The 21,283-nt window shown below is 41.8% G+C and overlaps 1 protein-coding gene across 1 annotated transcript in view; it reads right to left on the bottom strand.

Moving 5' to 3' along the window:
* The window catches only part of LOC147679844 (calcium/calmodulin-dependent protein kinase type II subunit beta-like), an 820,445-nt gene that overhangs the window by 37,408 nt on the left and 761,754 nt on the right, over positions 1 to 21,283 (bottom strand). The window contains exons 14-15 of the mRNA XM_086942481.1: positions 8,260 to 8,300; positions 6,113 to 6,184 (exon numbers count right to left, since the gene is read on the bottom strand). Coding sequence (XP_086798607.1) covers positions 6,113 to 6,184; positions 8,260 to 8,300 — 113 coding nt within the window. The remainder of the gene's footprint in view (positions 1 to 6,112; positions 6,185 to 8,259; positions 8,301 to 21,283) is intronic.

Consider the following 21,283-nt stretch of genomic DNA (forward strand, 5'->3'; position numbering starts at 1 on the left):
CACAATAAACTGAAAACTGAAGTTAGGGCTGACTGAGGTCCAGGGAACACATGAGAATTCATCAAGAAGTAACAAGGATGAAGTTACACACAGATCAGAGTGGAGTTTCTGTAGAAGAATCCCTCACACTACAATGTGCAGTAGAAAGATGGCCTCTAGAAAGAGAAGGAGACCTCACCACTTCCATGTAATTGGCTGAAGTTTGGGTTGTCTCAAGTGAAGTGAGGTGGATGTACTGATAAACAAACATGGTAATTGAGGTCTATGGCATTTTAATCCTGTTTACTGTTGCTTAAAGTTACCGGAGATTCCCAGCCTGCCACCAGGCAATGATTCAAAGTATGTGAATATATGAAATATCCAATGCTGAAAAACCACCTGGCCCTTCATTATGGGCTGTTCATGTTATAAGTCTTGATGGCATGAGTCATCTTCGAAGTATGGGTCGTAATGTTCGTCATCATGTAGGTGGTGTTATTGCCAACCTCTACTCTCATCCTCCTGACAGTAGGACATTATTGGGGCGTGACAATGTACAGAATATTGAATGTCCTGTTTGGGAATTTCATCCTCCAAACACTTTTTTAGATGAGCATGGCTGTACGAGCACTCAAAGGGACTGTCATCGCAAAATTGTACACCGTCCCCTTCCACATGAGTGCCCTGGATCTTTGGAGGAATTGCTGGCATTACTTTGATGGGTGATGTATAGGACACTAACAGCGTAACTGGAATGTCTAAGGTGATCTGAGACTCAGAAGAAACCAACAACTTTGTTTGTCATCAGCGATTTTAGAGTAGGCTCTGCTCGGAGTGGACACTTAGCTTTAATGTGGCAGAAAGTGATACAGGCAGAGACAGTTAATGTACGAGGCCTTGCTTGAATAGAAGGTGGGCTCTTCCTGGATGGCTGAATGAGAAATAATTGATCGGAAGAATGCATTGATTTTGTCCATATAGAACCAGTTACACATGAGAGCATCTATCAAATGTAAGGATCTTGCCGCAGCACATGGATTAGAGAAAAAGGGAAGCAGAATAACTGGTTAATTCAAGTGGAACTCTGTAGGGATTTTGGGCATAAATCTTGGATTGGTCTGCATAATGTGGTGACAGACAATCTGACACCTTTATAAAGAACGCCTGTAACTCTGACTCTTCTAGCTTAGGTGAGGGTAACCAGAAGTATGGTTTTCCATTAAATGAACTTCTGATGCTCTCTGGGAACAGGTTCAAAAGGAGGAAGCATGAGTTGGATCAACACAGTGTTCAACTCTCATGGAACTGGAGGTCGCTCACCAAAGGAAAAGCCCTAAAAAGACCTTTCATAAACTGCTTCATAATTAAGGCTTCCGTTGTTCAGTTTTTACTTATTTTTACAGATACAGACAGAAAACAATGTGTTTCCTGTCTGTATTTATTATAAAACGTGGAAAAATACTGAAAACGATTTTCTTTTGATAGACTCTCCATGCTGTCTTTCATGTATTCCAGACAACAGCTGAGCAGATAGACAGCATGGAGTTAAAAAACAGAATTACATTTCCTTAAATACAGGCACATGCTAACATAAAATTTGTAGTATAACACTAATATATACCTGTGAGTGAAATCTTTTGATATAGTAGTTGCTTAATTTGCTAAAACATGTCAGGCATCCACGTATGAGTGCACGTCCAAGAGTTAAATGAACATTGAAATGTACCATTTTACAGCTCCATTTATTTTCGAAATACAAAAATAAATATGAATGAACACCAATGAGTTGGCCAAAAACTAAATAGGGATAAATACAAACGGATATGTTAATACCACAAAACCGGGAGCCCTATTTATAATCCTCTGTCAGAATAAGGATGGGGATGAGTCTTCTCTGTGAGAATAAGACAAACCGTGTGGGCAGTGGCAAAACTACCATAACGGAGGCTAATATAACCAAATCTAAGAATCAGAACGGATTTAGTAGTTTTGCAAGATTGCACCTTAAACTTATATGAAATGTTGTTGTTCTACAGAAGTCATGTGAAGGTCATACGTTTTCACTTCTCTTTCTATGAGGGTATGAAAACAGGCAAAGTCCTCTGGAGGTGAATAAGGCTGAGCAAGTGATTCATCACAGTCTCTATGGAAGTTGTAGTCCTAGCACGCTTTTTATCCTGTCCTTCCCCAAAAGAATTGACCTCTTCTTCCCCATCAGACATCTGGTTCAAATTTGAAGTTTCCTGTTCCATCATGTCCCAAGGTGCAGTGGGAAGAGTGGAGGGACAGGCATCTCCTGCGAAGGAGGTGGCAATGGGGGTATTTGCACCTGAGGAAGAGGGTGAGGCGGTATTGCCGGGGATTGTGGTGGTTGTCGAAGTTACCATTGAAAAATGTCTAGCATCTCTCGAAACATGTTCATTAATGACAATGGCACCTGCAACATTGGTGGGTCCCTTTAGAGATGTCACCGGTAGGGTTGGTCAGAGCTGCTAGAGTGGCCTTTCTTTGCGATATTCAGAGGCTGATATTCATGCTCCTTTCGCTGTTCCTCATCATACAGCTCCTCTTCATATTCTGGTACATAGCGTAAATCTAACTGTGTAGGACTGTAACAAAACCCTCACTTGCTTCTGGTCACCGGAATCATCCTTCAGTTCTGAATTAAGTATTTGCAAAGAAGGGTGCACAAAATTCTTCAGTAAGGACTGTGGGAAAGTTAAAGTATGCAAAGTAATTGCTGTTGTTGACGGTGTCATCAATGTTGTAATCATTGACAAGCTGGCTATTGCGGTCAACAGTGAGCCCCATTTTCACCTAGGTTGTCAATGCAGTTATCGTTGAGGAGGTCATGCTGTCAACAGTGGAAGCACTGTTGCCGTCGATGAGGTCATCAACATTACTGTTGTCAATGGTGTTGGAGGTGGTTATGTTGTCGACTGCTTCTTGTCGATGAGAGTGCCAGTCAATAGGGTGATCATCATCAACGGGGCATTTCTTACAGATGGTGGAGTTGCGGTCGTTGATGACTCGGGAGGTAAGTCTAACTGGATTGTCAGATAAATCTGACTGGATGTCAAACTGCGATAAAGAATTTCCTGTGCAAAATAATTGCACAGGAAATTCTTCTTTTTTTAATGCAGCTTCTGAGGAAGGCTTTGAATGATGTTTGGAGGAGGTGGCGGAGTATGCCTTTGATTTAAATCCCAACCGAAGAAGTTCCCCATGCTTCCTTTTTCATGCTACTTTCCCGGATTCATATCCATATAAGGGGCCAATCCATTTGAAAGGGGACATTTTCTTCTCTTCTGGCAAATAAAGAGTTAACCTCCTTTCTCTGTCTTTAAGCATATTTGAACAAACTGTTTTATATATGTCGCAGCGAGAGGCTTTATGAGTTGGTTAAAGAATATAAATGCAGTGATCACGAGGATCATCAGTGTAGATCTTTCTTTGACCAAAATCTAAACAGGACTTGATCCTTGGTCTTTCTCAGCCATTAGAGGCAGATGGTGACAATAAGTGGTCCCCAGGGCCAGTCCCGATGTGTTAATCTCTAAAATCCCAGAACACAACTCTCAGTTTCTAAACAGGTGAAGTCAGAACAGGCAGAAATCCAGGGAGGATGAAATAAGGATTCAAAAGTATCCAATATAACGTCAAACACTGGTTAGAGCAAAGCTCTTCTCTAGGATTCCCAGATTCAGGAGTTGCAGCAGAAATCTGAGATATGGTGGTCTCTAGGAGGAGAAGGAGAGCTCAGTACTTTTCCCTGATTGGCTGGCATTAGGGGTGTGTCAAATGAGGTGGATATGTTACTAAACAAACTCTGCTGCTGAGGGCTATAGTTATTTTAGCACGGTTTAATGCTATTTAAAGTTACCGGAAATATGACAGGTAATGATTCAAGCATGTCAATATATCGAAAATCCAATGCTGGAGAATTTGGGATGCCAATGTCCTCTACAGTGTAAAGATTTCCTCTGTAGGTGAGCAGAATACGCTCTCCCCAATTCGCTTTAAGGTCAAAGACATTTTGAGTATTCGCTGCATGATCAATGATGGTTGTACTCCTGCTTTACACGAACGGGCACTATTGATAGCAATGGTTCTCAACACTCGCAGTTTCATGCACCGTGCAATCTTTTTATATTGCAAGTTTGTATTTGGTTACCAGAGGTATATTGACTTCTAATATCTCTCTGCCAACAAAAGGTTTATAACATATTTCCTACTTGCATGTCGAAACATGTTACATAATGACTTGTCTCTGGGACAGACCATCATTTATACAGATACTTGTACCCAGGTGCCGAAGTATTTGTCAATAATCACCAGAGGGGTCAATGCTATGTGGCCTACTACTTTTCATCTTCACATAGCCTCTGAGGCTACCGAGCCTTCTTTGCTGGGATCTTAGGGTCTGATTTAGAGATTGGTAGACAAGAGCTCTGTGAAAAACGTGATGGATATCCCATCCACTTTATTACAAGTGCATTTAGGATATAATGCACTTTGATAAGTTAAACAGGATATCTGTCACATCTGTGATGGAATACCCAGCCCCAAAAACTCTAAACCAGGACCGTAGTCTTTTATTGATGTAATAGTGTGACTTTGCTGTCTGTGATCTGTTCCTTCATGAGTGAAGTGAAAGTTTCACAGACTCTGTTAGTATAGTTAGGTTTTTCGTGGATTGCTGGAATTTGTGTGTATCTAAGTTTACACTTCACTGTTGTTCCATTATAGCCAAAAGATGGTCTAAGAAAACCCAATCTTAATGAGTACCTACACTATGGTCTGAGGAGGAGCTTTTAGGGCATGGTTTATGTTCTCAGTCCTGAACTGCCTGCAACAATGACACAATAATACAGGGGTGCCTGCTATGACTCGACAGACAGATAGACACAGAGGGTCGGGGACATGATTGTGGGAGGAATGCACGGGGTCCACAGGGAAATGCAAAAAATCCCTGGCACATTATACGCTTTCCCAAATTTTAGACAAAACAAACCTTTTGGTATGCTTGAGGGAGGTTATCAACATCCCTACTTGGGGCACTAAACAAACAGCATTTCAGAAATCCACAGAAAATCCAGAGAGCAAAAGAAAGGTCACTGAAAAGCAAAAGTGTATCATGGAAGTCATGGATTATCAAGGAAATCTTTGACCCTTCCCTGAGCCAGAGAGTACCATTCAAGTCGCACAGGACCATGCAAGTCAATGGCAAGCCACATAATGCCGAATGAGATAAAAAGTACTCTCTGACTCACCTCTAAATATCCAGGAAGTTACTGAAAAGGCAAAGGTTTCACAGGATATCAATGATAAACTCAGGGGTACTCACAGACAAGCCAGAGGGCTATTGAATTCAGAGACATTCAATATTTATTATAGAGTATTTCTGTAGCACTTTGCACCAAGTGAAAAGCTGACAAGTCACAGAGGCAAATACATTAAATTAAGTTGGACGTTTTTTGGCAAATAACATGCTGATTGAAATGGTTGAAGTTAGATTATCAGCCTATATAATTTACAATCAATGTATAGGATTGTGGTATGGCTCAAATGGACCCCAGAATGTTATGAACACAAGATCTTAATTGGAATAGAACTGTATATAGTAGTTCAAATGGCTTATCTCCTAATCCTAGAATTTTACAAAGACTGAACTGAAGTTTGAGCCTAAAAGTCTCAAATGCTAGAATCCAGCATCGCTACAGTTGCAGAACTCTTCAGAAATAAATGTCAAAGCAAGTTAAGAAACTGAAGGGTGCAGAGGGCTGACCATTGACATTACTCTAAATAAGGAATGTAGTTTAAATAGGGAAAAGTACAATCTCATGATGTAAAATGAGTGCAATATTTCTTCAGAAATGGTAAGGATTTTTACTACCATAATTAGCAAGAACTACTACTATTGCAGAAGAGCATCTAGGTAGCTAGTTATTGTTCAGCAAAGCAATAGACCAGGCATTCCATTAGTACTAGGGCACAGACAGATTGCTTAGTGCATCATTCAGCAGAAGCCAAGGCCTGCATAAACTAATATCTTGAATTCGCCCAAGACAGTTGCCCTCCCTGCATAACACCATTATTTCCCAGAGAAGTGAAGATAGGGAAAGAGATGTACCAGTGTGGCTGGGGGAATGGATCCCTTGGGGCTGGTCACTCCGGCATTGTTTTTGGTGCTGTTGGTCTGAGGCTGTAAGAGAGAAGCAATAAAAAGGTCTAGATAATACAATAAGCATCATAGAACAAAATTCCATCAAAAATGCAAAGCTGAGAGGCTTAGTTGGGGGCGAGTGGTTCCTGTAAAACCACAGACTTGTGAAAAAGGTGGTAGTTCATCACTGGCAGGTTCGCTGTCCATGAGGAATCCACTACCATATTTACCACCACCATTATCAACAGGGTAAAGTAATTCCATTGACTGTTTCTCCACTAATGCAGAATCTTCAAACAGTGAATTTATCGCCTGCACCACAAATTGGTGTTAACCATTTACCTCAATTTCAAAACAGTGTCGTTTTAAGATCTGAAGTCATGGCATATCACGGCTGTCATCACTGCACTCAAATCAAAAGAGACCATTTTAATGCGTTCTTTCCATATTCTTTCCCAAGGTTGCTGTAGCTTAATAAACTCAACCGATGTGGAGATACCACAGAGATCAGAGTGTGACTACATTCTGGGCTATAATGTTACAAGGCCAAGTATATTTTGAGAGAGGCAACAAAAAACAGGTGAGGGGGAAAGGAGCAAAGGATTTGAAGTGTGAGCTGGTGAATATGGGAAAAGTTGTAGGGGAATCCAATCGAAAATTAAAGGAAACATTTTGAAAGGAAACATAACTTTAAAGAAAAATGTACTGTGGGGTTTTAGGGTTCAGTCATGAATAATGTTTAGGGTGATGAAAGGTTTATAGCGGTAAGGAATAATTGGAGTTTGGGCATAGAATGAGGTTTTTAGGATTCAGAGATGGGTGGAGTGTAAGGTTGGTTAGGGGTTTTAGGGTTCATGGATGGGCAGAGGTTTGGGCTGGTGAGTGGTTTTAAATCATCAGAAAGCGGTGGATTATAGATCTATAAAGGGTTTTTAGGATGATGGGATGAGTCCTATAGGGTGAGGAGTTCTCATGGGTCATGAATGGCTGAGGTTGAAGGAAGGTGAGGGTCTTTCTTAGGGTTCAGGGACGGAAGGTATTTTAATGGGTTTGGGATGGTGGGCCTTAAGTGTAGGTGGAGTTAGGGGTAGTGAGTGATTTTATGGCTTAGGGATGGTGGATGTTTGGGATAGAAAGGGCTTTTAGGCTATAGGAATGAGTGTAGTTTAGGCGTGGTAAGGTGTGTTAGGGGGCAGGATCTGATGGTGTTTAGGGATTGTGAGGGTCAGCCATGGATGATGTTTACGGGTGTGATGGGTCAGAGAATTAAAAGCATCCTAAGTAATTGTTTGACAATGTAAAAGATATAAATATTCAATAATGCCCCCTGATAAAAGCACTGCATTAAATAACTCCAACAAAACTGTTTCTGAAAGGAAGACCTTCAAACATTGTATTTATATTTAGAAAATAAACATTCAAAAGCCAATTTTGACCACAAAAACATTCAATGAATTGGATTCAATGAAAAGGTAAATACGATTCATTCCGAAAATTTCCATTAAATAGTTTAGATGAAATTACTTCTCAGTAATGGTATTCCATGAAATCGTTTTTCTATTAAATCACATAAAACCGATAAATACACCTACTGGGTTGCCTCCGCATGCCTAACCTGGCTTTAACATTGATGATATTACACCCATTACCTCTTTTTAGTGCCTATGCCATTGAACAATCAACAGAATGCAGGGCCCCAGGGAACAGTAGTAGCCACGGGCAGCAGTACATGCTCGAATATCCAATAGGAGAACCCGTGCTGATGCGTGGGGAGATAAGGGCCACTCCTTAGTGAGGGGATGCTGTCCTGATGCAGACCCTACCTCTTTCTTTGTCTCAGCAGCAGCTAAACCCCTCGGGATGATAGCACAAGAAAATAGACTGAAACAACAGCGTGCAAAAAAAACATCTACTACCAAAATATCTACTGTACTCAAATATCTTGATGCAAATATTTTGACATGCAATTCAATCCACAACATAGCCCTTTTCTGTCTATGTTTTAACAAGTAACCAACCAATCTCGGACAGCCGAGAGCTATCTGAGCCCCTTTATTTCTTGTTGAGTAATGGAGAAGGCAGAAAGGATCGTCATAGTGGTAGGAGTCGCTTACCTTGCTTCCGTCGGTTTTCTTGTTAAGCAAACTCTTAGCTGCTGCATGGTGGAAGCAAAATGGAGAGAAAACAATAATAGAGAGTTGATGTTGTGTGCACCCTGACACAGGGTAGGAATTTATTGCACATTGTGAGGAAACGTTCAAGATCAACTAGCAAACACAGAAAGAGCAGAGACAGATGCGCTTGACTTCTAACACACCAATATCAAGACTAGCATCGACAGTCCCCTTCAGGACTCAGTTACTGACAACACAAACATTTGAGGGTATGGCCTAGAAGACTATTTTAAACACCCCAAACACCGAGGCAAGCATCCAGAGGCTGCGTTTTCCAAAAGGAAAAGAGATTCAAGAGCGTCAAATACACGCACGAAAAACCCAACAGTTGGAAGAATAACTTAATAGTGACGGCAGAAAATGGCACTTCCTCAAGCTAAAAGTCAATAATAGAAAATTTCTAGGACAACTGCACAAGGAAGCAACATTCGTGTGAAAGAAGTTAAATAGGGAGATCAGAAATTCTTAAACCAAGGTGGAAGTGGATTGCAGTAAGGGAAACCCAATACTCTTCTGTCACTTTGTTTTCCTTTGCCCATTGCCATATGATGTGGCACACTAATGTCCTTCTGCCTAACTGAGGCAGTTTGCTCTACTCGATAATATGTGGAGTGATCCATGGTATTCTGCCATTTCACAGGGAAAAAAGTAAAGACAAATGCTGTTTTTCCATAGCACAAAGGAAAAGCGAAGAGTAAGGAGAATGCACCACCTGGTGACATCACACTGCCCAAGATGTGGAAATCAGGCCGTCTCATACCAGTTGTCTAGCGCAGTGGTCTTATATCTGTAATCAGGTTACTGCCCTCACATCATAAAAAAATCCAGAAAATATTCTGCACAAATTGTCAGTATTATAATGGAAGCTACTTTATTTAGACCACAGGGCAGTAAGTTGATTGAACTAGAAAACCTCGAGTACCGAATTACTTGCATTCATTTGGAATTAGAACTTAGTAGGGCAGGAGAATGGGTGGATGCACTTTCACAGGAATGTACACAAGACGTCAAAATTAGCAAACCTTTGTCAAATGAGGGCAGTACCCAAAGGCTCACTTCCCCCTCAATTTTCTTCTGGAACTTTGTCTGTGACAGCCGGGTAACTTTATTTTAGCAATATGGGGGTCTTCTGAATACTCCCATATTTTTCCAGCAGTATCATAAGCGGTAAGAGCTAACACTATAACGGTGCACAGAGGAATGAGGCTACTTTACCTTGCTACACATACATAGATGGTTAATCAGAAACTGAAGATTTCCATCTCTTGTCTTCAGTGTCATGAGACCGAGTTTCTATATAATAGGACTGCCTCAGAGAGTATGCAAAATGATCTTTAATAAGAGGTTACTATTACTAGAATCGTGTTATAAACTTAAATGCAGAGTTCTTCGGAATGCCTTCCAGGCTTTTCAGTTCTAGGTCCATGCAATAATAAAGTATGCAACTAGAGTGATTAGATATGGTCTTCTCTCTGTAATTGTGTAGAATAAGATTGTTTTATCTATTTTGTTTTTAATTATTTAAAAAAAACTGTTAAAGATTACTACTGATTAAAGCTGTGAATTGGATACTTCAAAATATGTGTGATAGTAGGATATTTGCAAAACCTCAGAACCTCTGCTTACTCATGTTGCAGATTAAGATCTAGTGTACCTTCCCAGTAGTAAAGAGAACCACAGTGTAAAGTAGGCTTTATGATGTATGCTTAGTGTAGGGGCATTCTTCAGTGAAGTTTAGAGTATTCTCTAGCAACTAAAGCCTTTTAATCTATGACATGGGAAACCTCTCCTCAATTCTTGTGAGGCTACAGCTGTGTAACAGGTGCACCGTTGCCTCTATGGCTATCTTGTTTCCTTAAATCCAAGATATCGAGGACCATGATTCCTGTTTCTTCTGTCACTTCTGCAATGTATTTTTGTGAACAATCTTGGCAACGATCTGAGACAGAGCAGTGAAGTTTTGCACTGATAATGTACTTTCCCTTATACAAATGTCAGAAACTTTCCAAGCCATTTTCCATTTTGTAATATGTAACTATGTTTAGTAACGATTTATGGATAAAAATAATTTAGCTTGTTCGATGGGTATCCTCGCTTCTGTAGTCACCATCCAGAAATCCAATCACATACATATAAAACTTGAGTCTAGTACTCATTGAAAACCCTTAATTTAAATTAGTCTTTACGTGAAGTAGACATTTTCAAATGTGAACATAACTGGACCTGCCTTTCTGGCCTCCCCTGAAACTGCACTTCTTCTTCCAAAGGTGATCCTGTAGTGAAGCTTTTGAAACGGTAATGTCAGTAAGCAACTGTGAAACGGAGATTCTGTGACCCAGTTGCACTATACCAGATACTTAATCTTTCAAAGAATGTAGAAAGTATGAACTCTTCCACACTCTGCATTACCCTTAGTGAGTAGGGCAGGCATGTGGCGAGCAACACAGACTTGACCTGCGCATCTGTTTTTGTGACGATTGCCTTATTTTACTTATTTACTTGGCTGGCTCATTTAAGGTTTTTGAAATTAACACACACCATTTATGGCTGCCTCAAGGCACTGCAGATAGGGGCCAAGGCACTTGTGACAATATGTGTGCTCAATCTTGTTGTTGAAGGGCATAATAATCAAGAACTTTAGAATCAGCACAGAGTCTGATCGCTCAGCGTGTAATAAGTATTAGTTACTTACCTGTAATCCTAGTTTTGATCCAGGGGTATACTCATCAAAGTCATAATCTGTGAATAATCCCCACCCATGTGCGGGATCCCGGAACATATAGAAAATACATATATATATGAATATATATGCATATGTCAAAACATACATTTAGCCTAAAATATTTCTATAATGGCCAGAATGCTGAAATTACATAGGTTTGTATAGTACACCCATGCTCTCCCAACCTCTAAGGAAGAAAGAGAGCAGTAAACACTTGTCATACAACAATGCTTTATTGCCATAGAGAAACCTGTAATTGCAGGCTTTGCCAGTAGGCTGCAGTAGAGTATAAACAAACAAAGGAAAACTGACACCTTGCCTTTAAGGCATTAGAGTAGGGGTACCGTGCTTTTAAGACCTGCATGAGACCCCCTGCCCCCATGATGCACCACACGTGGCAGTTAGGTCAGTTCTTTTGGAGGTGGTGAAGCACCTGAGTAAATCCGCAATCATCATACAATAACTTTGCAGTAATGCTCTTCCTGGGAGGCGGGTGGGAGCTTATGACTTTGATGAGTATACCCCTGGATGAGAACTAGGATTACAGGTAAGTAACTAATCCTTCTCATCCTGGGGATACTCATCAGTAGTCATAATCTATGAATAGATTAGCAAGCCCATACCCAAAGTCCTGCGGAAGAGCAAACAAGTATACAGCAAAAAACAAGAATTAACATCTTATTTAGAATGCAAATATGCAAACAGATTCCTTAAAGAGGCCTGTCCGACTTGGGCATCGGCCTGTGCATCTGAATCAAGGCAATAATGGCGAGTAAAGGTATGTACAGAACGCCATGTAGCAGCCTTACAAATCTCAGAGATTGGAATGTTACGAAGGAGACCTGCAGTAGAAGCTTTCCCTCTAGTAGAGTGTGCATGAGGTTTTCCCTGTAACGCTTTGTTAGCTAATTGGTAAGACAGCGCTATACAGGAAACGATCCATCGTGAGATAGATCTCTTTGAGGCTGACAGACCGGTATTAGTTGACCCATAATTAACAAAAAGCCGGTCTGATTTCCTAAGGGGAAGAGTCTTAGCAAGGTTATACTTCAGAACCCTCCGGAGATCAAGAGAGTTTAGAGATCTCTCTGAAGGAGTGGTTGGTTGAGGGAAGAAAGTAGGCAGAGTAATGGTCTGATTAATGTGGAAGTCCGAGACCACCTTAGGCAAGAAACCTGGGTGAGTCCTCAGAACCACTCTAACGGCATGAAAAACAGTGTAAGGTTCCTTGCAACATAGGGCCTGGATCTCGCTTACCCTACGGGCAGAGGTGATAGGTACCAAAAAGTCAGCTTTCCAGGTCAGGTGCTGCAAAGACACCTTATGAATAGGCTCAATTGGAGCACCCATCAATTTTGTAAGTACAATGTTGAGTTCCCAGGGAGGAGAGGGGGATCTCACTGGTGGAAACTCTTTCTTAAGCCCTTCTAGGAAATCTTTACCCACAGGCATAAGGAAGAATGATGTCTGAGAAGGCGACTTCCTGTAGGCTGTGATAGCCGCCAAGTGGGGTACTTCAGGCCTGACCTTAACAAATGTCACAAATAGGGTAGAATCACCTGCTCTTGACTGTGGATAGGATCAAGAGACTTCTCTAGACACCAAATGTAAAATCTTTTCCATTTGAAAGCATAAGATTTGCTCGTAGAGGGCCTCTTAGCCTCTTTAAGAATGTTCATGCAATCAGGTGAAAGGTCTAGGTGGCCATATTGGTGACCGCAGGAGCCATGCCGTCAAGCGAAGGGAAGGGAGGTTGGGGTCAAACACCTTCCCCCTGTCCTTGGTCAGCAAGTCTGGGCAGCATGGCAGTCTCCTGTGAGGGACTTCCGACAGCTGGGGGAGATCCGGGTACCACCACTGCCGTGGCCACTCCGGTGCTATCAAGATCATCCTGGTGTTAGTCCTGTAGAACTTCTGTATCACCGCCGGGATAAGACACAAGGGAGGAAAGGCATAGAGCAATGTCTGAGACCAGCTGATCAAAAGAGCATTTCCCCGTGATCCTTGTTGGGGTTATCTGGATGTGAAGAAGAAGCATTTTGTGTTTGCCGCGTCTGCGAACAAATCTATGTCTGGTACTCCCTATTGCCGAAACACCACTTGCGTGACCTCTTCTTGAGCACTCAGTCTGGCGCTTCTACGAAGTCTCTGTTTAGGCTGTCCGCCTGAACATTTAGGATTCCTGGCAAGTGAACTGCCACAATGGAGGCCCCTCGCCAGAAGCCAATGCCAGATGGCTTGGCTTCCAGAGACAGAACTCGTGACTCCCTACTTGCTCAGATAGAACATGGTCTAGCAGGATGCGGCACTTATGGGGCATTGATGACAACCTCTCCTCCGAAGGACACACGCTTGCCTTTGCGGAGTCCAAGGAGGCGCCCAGGTAGTGTTTTCGCTGGGAGGGGTTTAGTACTGACTTCTTGTAGGTGACCTGCAACCCAAAGGAATACATCAGACTGAGACAGTACGTTAGATGTTTCTGAAGCAGGACAGGCGTGGAGCTTTTCAGAAGCCAATCGTCTAGATAGGGATAGACGAAGATTTTCTGCCTAAGGAGGAAGGCAGCCACCACCGCCATGCACTTGGAGAATGTCCGTGGGGCGGACTTGAGGTCGAACGGAAGCACTCGATACTGGTAGTGGCGACGGTCTATTTGAAACCTGAGGAATTTCCGGTGCTTCACTGAGACAGGTATGTGAAAGTATGCGTCCTGCATGTTGATGGCACACATCCAGTCTCCCTGGTGAAGGTGAGGAAAAATATGGTGCAGGGCTAGCATGCACACATTTTCTTTTCTGATGAACCTGTTCAGTAGACGTAGATCGAGGATAGGTTTGTACTCTTTGCCCACTCCTCGTTTTTGGACTAGAAAGTATCAGGAGTATACTCCTTGATTCCTTCGCATGAGAGGGACCTCCTCTATGGCCTTCTTCATGAGGAGGGTAGAGACTTCGTCCTTCAACAGCTGACTTTAAAGACGAGAAAAGTACCTGAGTTAAGGGGAACACTTGCTGAGTAGGTGACTTGAACCTCAGCAAGTAACCATGCTGCACAATGCTCAGCACCCACTTGTCCTTTGTTATGGATTTCCACTCTTCCAGGTGACCAGCTACACTCCCTCCCACCGGAGTGGCGAACAGTTGAGGAGGAAGCAACGCCTCAAGGCTTTGGAGGCTGTTTTGAGGTGGACTGGTTTGCTATTTCCTCTGCCTCTACCAGGGCGTCTCTGCTGAAATTGAGACCGTTGCTGTGTTTGCGATGACCACTGAGGGGTTTGAACCCTCTGTTGGAACGATCGCTTGTCGCCTTGACGGAAGTGCTTTTTGAACTCTGAGTTTCTCCAATCCCACAGCTTTAACCGTGTCCATCTCGCCTTAATTTTAGTCATCTCGTCGTCGGCGTGAGACCCAAACAGAGATGTGCCATTGAAAGGAAGGTTTAATATCTTCTTTTGGGCATCAGGTTTGAGGCCTGTAAGGCGTAGCCAAGCCGAGCGCCGTGAGCAGACTCCGTGGGAGTAACCATGCGCTGCGAGGTCAGAAGCATCCACTGCCGCACTGATTACTAGGTTGGCGACAAGTCCACCCTCATGGAGAATCTCGGAGAAGTCCTGCCGGTCTTCTTTAGGAAGCTTCTCTGTGAAACGAGTGAGAGAGTCTCAGAGGGATCTATCGTAACGTTGAGAAGAGCGGAGGCACTGGCAACCTTCATGAATGACGCCGAAGTGCTGCACATCTCATTCCATACAAATCCATCTGCTTACTATCCTTTTCTGGGGGTGCAGAGGACGAGGTGGAAGCAGAATGGGATTTCATGGCTGCCGCCATGATAACTGAAAGGTCTCTTTATCGGCGACGTCGACGGTGAATCTCTTCTCCCTTTCCTCTTCCTGGGGTCAGGAGAAGTGGAGCGCGCCGTTTTTGGCCTTGCTTGCTGGTAGACTATGTTCTGGGGCCTCCATGGCAACCCACCTGATGTCTCTAAGCTGTCACGATGGATGTCTATTGCAATTGAAAACCGTTTTGGAATTGAAAGATAAAGGGCGGCTCTTACAAGTCTTCTGAAAACGCTTGAAAGGATCGTGAAAACCTAATAACCGGAAAAAAAACAAAATCGGTGAAACACTAACAAAGTAGCTGGAGGAGACATAAGCAACAGCTTTCCTTTGACGTCCTCCTATTTGCTTGTTAAAAACTTTTAGATCCTGCCTGGATGAGTTAAAAGCCATATCCATCACCTTTGAAGCGCTTTCATGAACCTCAGGTTACGCCGTGCCCCAGTGCCCTAATGATAATCCCGTGATTCTATGCAGGGATTAGAAACGCCTCTGCCCTTTCAGTATATCTGCCACATATGGCATCTACTACTTCCTGTGCTCCAGAATTAGGGTGTACAATGGTTTATGCACCCGCAGGGGCTAAGAAAAATCGCCCATGTGGCCTAAAGTAGCTCCGTGATAATTGCTTAATGTTAGGTCAATGGAGTTGTTTTGTTTAAGAAAATGTCTTGCTGGTATAATGTTTGGAATAATTTTTTGAATATTGTTTGTTTCAAATTGTCACATTGGATAAAATTGTCACATTGTATCATCAATCTATTTCACTTGACCAAAACATTTTTCTGGTGGATGTTAGTTGTACTGGTTCTCAGACAAGAAATGAAAGTGTACTTTCAGTAAGTGTTTAAAAAAATGTAAATTGCACACACTGAACATATGAACCTTATGGTCGTTGTTTCTTCTCCGCACTAAATAAATAGCGGTGAAATACATAAACCAGGTATTCCTTTTTTGTTAAATATTATTGTAAATTCGTCCATACCTGGTTTGCTAAGGACGAAATCCCCATCGGATTCTCATATCTTTTTCCAGCATAGCATGGAGTTTGATTCGTTCTCTATCACGCAAGGTCCGTTTGGAGAACTTCTGACAATAGTGGCACTGGTCAGGATTATGTGAAGATGGAAGGCACACAATGCACACCGAATGTGGATCTGCCAGAGCCATTTTCTTGTCACAAGAAGGTCACTTTCTAAATAAAGCTGGCATACTGACTAAAAAATTCAGTGGAGCACCACAGAAACCGTAGTATTAGCCTTAATAAACCAGAAAATGTCGAATTTTCTGAACAAATCTTCAATAAACAGTTTTAGTCAAAAACTGAAGAGCAAAAGCTCCAGGATCCTCTCAGAAGAAGCAGGAAAAAAGAACTGACCAAACTGCCACCTGTGGTGCATCATGGGAGCAGGGGGTCTCATGCAGGTCTTAAAGGCACGGTACCCCTACTCTAATGCCTTAAAGGCAAGGTGTCAGTTTTCCTTTGTTTCTTTATACTCTACTGTAGCCTACTGGCAAATGCCTGCAATTACAGGTTTCCCTATGGCAATAAAGTATTGTTGCATGACAAATGTTTACTGCTCTCTTTCTTCCTTAGGGGTTGGGAGAGCATGGGTGCTACTAAACAAACCTATGTAATTTCAGCATTCTGTCCATTATAGAAATATTTTAGGCTGCATGTATATATGTTTTCACATATGCATATATATTTATAAATATGTATTTTCTATATGCTCCGGGATCCTGCACATGGGCGGGGATTATTCATAGATTATGACTATTGAGGAGTATCCCCTGGATGAGAACCATAGGATAGCTAGGATGATCAAAAAGCTTTGGAAGTGGCAAACCCATAAGTGCCACTCTTGTCACATTGTAGCCGATAATGAGGCCAGTCTATATGGATCTTCCACTAAATTTGTTACATCTGGATGGCCCGGCAGCAAGTACATTTGGTGTGGTTGAACACAGGCAAGATCTTTGATAGCCAAGAGTGCAACCATATACTGCCCTGTGCACTTGCCAGAGTCATGAATAGAGTTCTTTTGTTTTTTCAAAGCCTCCAGAGCAAAGGTGATTGAGCCCTGGTAACTCACAGCAGACATCAGCTGGTCTCATTGATGGTTTGTACTTTATTTAGGCAGGCCAGCATAGTAATCTCTTGTCTCTCCTACGACCTCTTCCATTTGCTTCAATTTTACTTCTGTTCTGTGCCTTCCATTTTGCTTCTGAACTATACCTGGATGTGGTTTGAAAATGTAGGCTGTCTGCCCTATACAAGCAAACATATATAAAGCATTTGGTGTTCTGTGATGCAAAGTTGACATTAATCTTGCAATAATGTTTGATTTTCTTTTCTTTGGGCTTCCGTTAAATAAATATCCAAGGCCACAATCACTACAAAAAAGCCTATTATGTACCTTATTTAGAGCTTGCTAGACATCTAGCAAATTCACAAACTGTCCTCAATTCAGACATGTTTGGAATACAACTATGAATGGTTGACCTATTTCCCTTTTTTCTTTAAACAAAGTATTCTCCATGAAATGTCTTCACTTTTCACACTTTCCTTCATTGCTCATGAACCACTCGTGCTCAGATCATTCAGGGATAATCTAGATGTGCAGTACTGTGGGGAATGAACGTGAACATGCTTGTGACTGTCCACCAAGTTACACCAGAGTTGGCATAAACAGTATTTGCACTGTGTTTCTCTTAACTTCTCTGCTACTCGCTTGGGAATGGTGAGAACAAAATATCAATGAAACCATATGAGGTTACACAAAAATCCTGTAACATTGCATGCATGGAATGTATGCATGAGTAACTTAGGAATGTCTGACCTTGGGAATCACATCTAGGCCATACAAGATAAGTCTCTCTGAAAACATTTGCAAATCAGGCACTCAGTCAAGAATGCCTATGCAGTCTAACACCCCAGCAACTCAGGAAACAGGACCTGTTGGAGCAATAGAAGCTCACACAACCTCCTGAACTGTAATTTATATTCCTACAAAAAGTATGAGGTGCCTTGTTAACTGTCCCTTGGCAAAAACTTAATGAAAGTGGAAATGTCCCAAAATCCTCTCTCAATTTTAGGAATGATGATTTGAGGCTGTTAGTAGTACTAAGAGGCTCAGGCAACATACTTTCCTCAGTAATTGGTAATCTTAATATTTTCACTAACACGAGGCATTGATGTTTGCATAGGATGCATAACAAACCATTGTTCTGCTGCTACATTCAACCATGACTTAGGGCTTGTTGGCACCTAAGTTGAGTTGCGCAAAAGAATGAAAAAAGAAAGTATAAAATAATATTGAGATCCAGTTATGTGGAAGAGCATCCATTAAGGGAAATTCACTACAGTGACAAATGGATTAACCCAGTTTTCAAAGAGAAAGCCGTTGTGCTAATTTATGGGCCGCAGATGAACACTACTCCTAAAAAACTCTCTAAACAAAAATTATGCAAGTAATATGGCCAACAGTCAGTGATACGCCTTCAGTATTATTCAAAGTAATTCTCTTGGAATTCAACCTCTTGAGGTCGAATAAGGTGAATTCATGATCACTTGGGAAGTGGAAAGGCTACCCCTGGGCATCTGGACAGATGGCACATGTCGCAGGGCCCGATAGCACCTCTGGAATCCAATAAACAAAAGCTGTATCCTCAAGATTTAATGAAGAATCAGAAGACTTGTTCTCCCAAAAACTGGATTCTACTGTGTCTTCCTTTTTTGGGGGGTATGGTTAGTTCAACATTAGATGAAGAACCATAAGATCACGGTCAACTAAAACACCTCGCAGAGACTTTCAGCCTCTAAATTTTCATTGAGGAAGGGCACAGTTTCCCACATTGGACAATTTGTGTTTTTTTAGCTGGAAATGTCATTTTCCTTCCCTTTACTACTCTAGGTTCAGCGCTTTACAGACATCACATCCAACTGATTTATGAGCAGGTGGGAGGCAGTCCTTGTACTCTTTGGGTCAGTCTAACCATGCCATTGTATGCTTATGGCAAGAACAAAACCTGAAAACATGCAAGTTCATTACATTTTGATCTTTACACTGTCAATCCAAAAATGGCAGCCTCAAAGTACACAGATAGACAGACACATTAAAAAACGGAATGAACTTGTTTATATTATCTGAAAAAACACGGGAGCAAAAAAATAAAATACCCTAAAGGTTTATGAAGGGTTCGAAATATTACCACTCTACACCATGCAGGATCACTTAGTATCATAGGAAAAATGTAATTCAAAGAGCACTAAATAGTATCTCTTTAGCCTCAAAGTGGATAAATAAATGGATTCTAGGAGCATGCGCCTGAAAATAAGATTCTACACAAGAAATTGTGCATCTGGGACAAAAAAAATCTGGCATTACAATTTTGGCAGATGAGTTCTTACTCGAGTTATTTTCCTCGAAGCATCCCTGATAAAGGACAGTTATGTAATTATCAAGATGTTGCTTTTGTCATATACTGGTAAAGGGGGCATAAGGATGCTTGTAATGTGAAACGGCCAACTGCATTGTTTGAGTCCAATCGCAAGTAGCCATACTTTACCAAAAACTTTTACTGTAGTTTAAATGCTATCTCAGGATTACTACCGTATAAGCTTGCAGTGACCCCATAGCTGCTCGATATATGTGCTATACATCTAGGTAACTCACATATCATCAAATTAGATAATTATGTCCCGCACGTTTGGGAATTTTCAGCAATCTACATCATACATTTCCAGTTTTTGTGTTTTACTATTTAGGTGGTTTAACTCTAAATGCTCCCAAGGTTGCATAATACCAAAAAACATGCTTTTTGTTGTCTACGAGATTGAGAAGGCAGTTTTAGCAGTGTTACAACTACAACCACCTACAAAAAAATGTTTGAGAGTTTGATTAACCTAAACTAACCTACAATTTAGGTTGATCGAGTGTGACTCTTTTCAATGTAAGAAAGCCTACTGATACAGTCGGGTCTATTGGAAAGTTAGCAGATTTCAAAGCACACCATTTTTTCTGAACATAATGTCTGGATTAAGAAGAGTCATATCTATGTAATGTGGGCTTGACTCGTGGCTTATCCTACTTCCAACCTCTCAGAGGCAAGCCTAAGGTGTGGCCAACTAATTTCCAGCTTTAATAGTTTTGAAGACGCAATAACTTGTAAGGAAACTTCATAGACTTGCAAGGCCCGCCCTTTATTGTCCTGTGCCGGACTGTAAAACTAACAATTCGGGTTTGGACCTTTTTTTTTTTTTTTATAAACCTAGTTTCCATAATTGCAGCCCTTCTGTCTATAGACCATGATAGCTTCATTCAGTGGCGCTCCTGGGAATGTTCCCAAGGACTCTTGAATGTGTACACCACTCCCGCCCCTTTCACCATCAATGTCGGGTATTAAGACCATGCTAAAAAGATCACAGGTGGAAAAGGATCCTTACCTTACAAGACATGGATAGAAGGGCAAAGTCAGAGAGGGAAACAGGTGCACAGTTTAGTGAAGAGAAAGTGAAAAAGTCAGATGGAGGAGTTCAGAAGGAGAGAAAAGAGAAAGCACAAGTCAAGGTTCCATGAAGATAAAGACAGCAGACATGATTTTCTTGGAGGCATGCCACTTTGTCTTGCATTACAAAATGCGATGCACAGGCTTCAGCAGGGGTTAGCGTGCTTGGTGATAGAGGTGATTTCACATCTACTGTCACAACCTTTCTACCCTTGCTTATGTTCATGAAGCTGAAAGCTAAAAAGGGTTAAGGTATAATCACTCACACATGGTGTGCCTAACATGGCTGACAAACCTACATATCAAGTTTAATCAGTAAATCAGAGGCAAGAACGAGTTTTTCGACAGGTCACTACAGCTGTAGCCATAACTTCCTGAAGAAGTCACTGAAATATCTATTACAGCAGGTGAAGAGCTCTACAAGCACTTGCACCGCTTTTTGCAATGATACAAGTTGTCTCCACTTCCCTCCAGAAACCAACCTTCCTTTCCCCGCATAACACATTTGAATTTGGCATACTTTCTTTGCAAAAAGCAGAGTACAATCGGTTTGTTTTCCTACATTGATTTGGGATTACGCTGGTCGGAGTGTTGGTGACCGCTTAGTTTAAACTGTGGAGAGATTACAGATATTTGAGGTGATTCCTATCTACATACATTGGAATTATGGCTTTTTAGGTCTCGCGACCTATCGATGTGTGCAAGCGCATCGAGCGGAGCGAGAATTCATGTCGGCAAAATCAACTTCAAACTAAGGGCTTTCAGCCCCGCGGTTTTCTTGAAGTTCACGTGAATCACGTGAGCAACAAGCACGCGCATTCCCGCCTAGCACAGCACATCAAAGGGCTTCTCCTCCCCTAATTATTCATGGCCGGCCGCAGGCGGGCCGCACTTTC

Source organism: Lissotriton vulgaris, chromosome 11 (genome assembly GCF_964263255.1).
Source record: "Lissotriton vulgaris chromosome 11, aLisVul1.2, whole genome shotgun sequence".
NCBI classification, from domain to species: Eukaryota; Metazoa; Chordata; class Amphibia; order Caudata; family Salamandridae; genus Lissotriton; species Lissotriton vulgaris.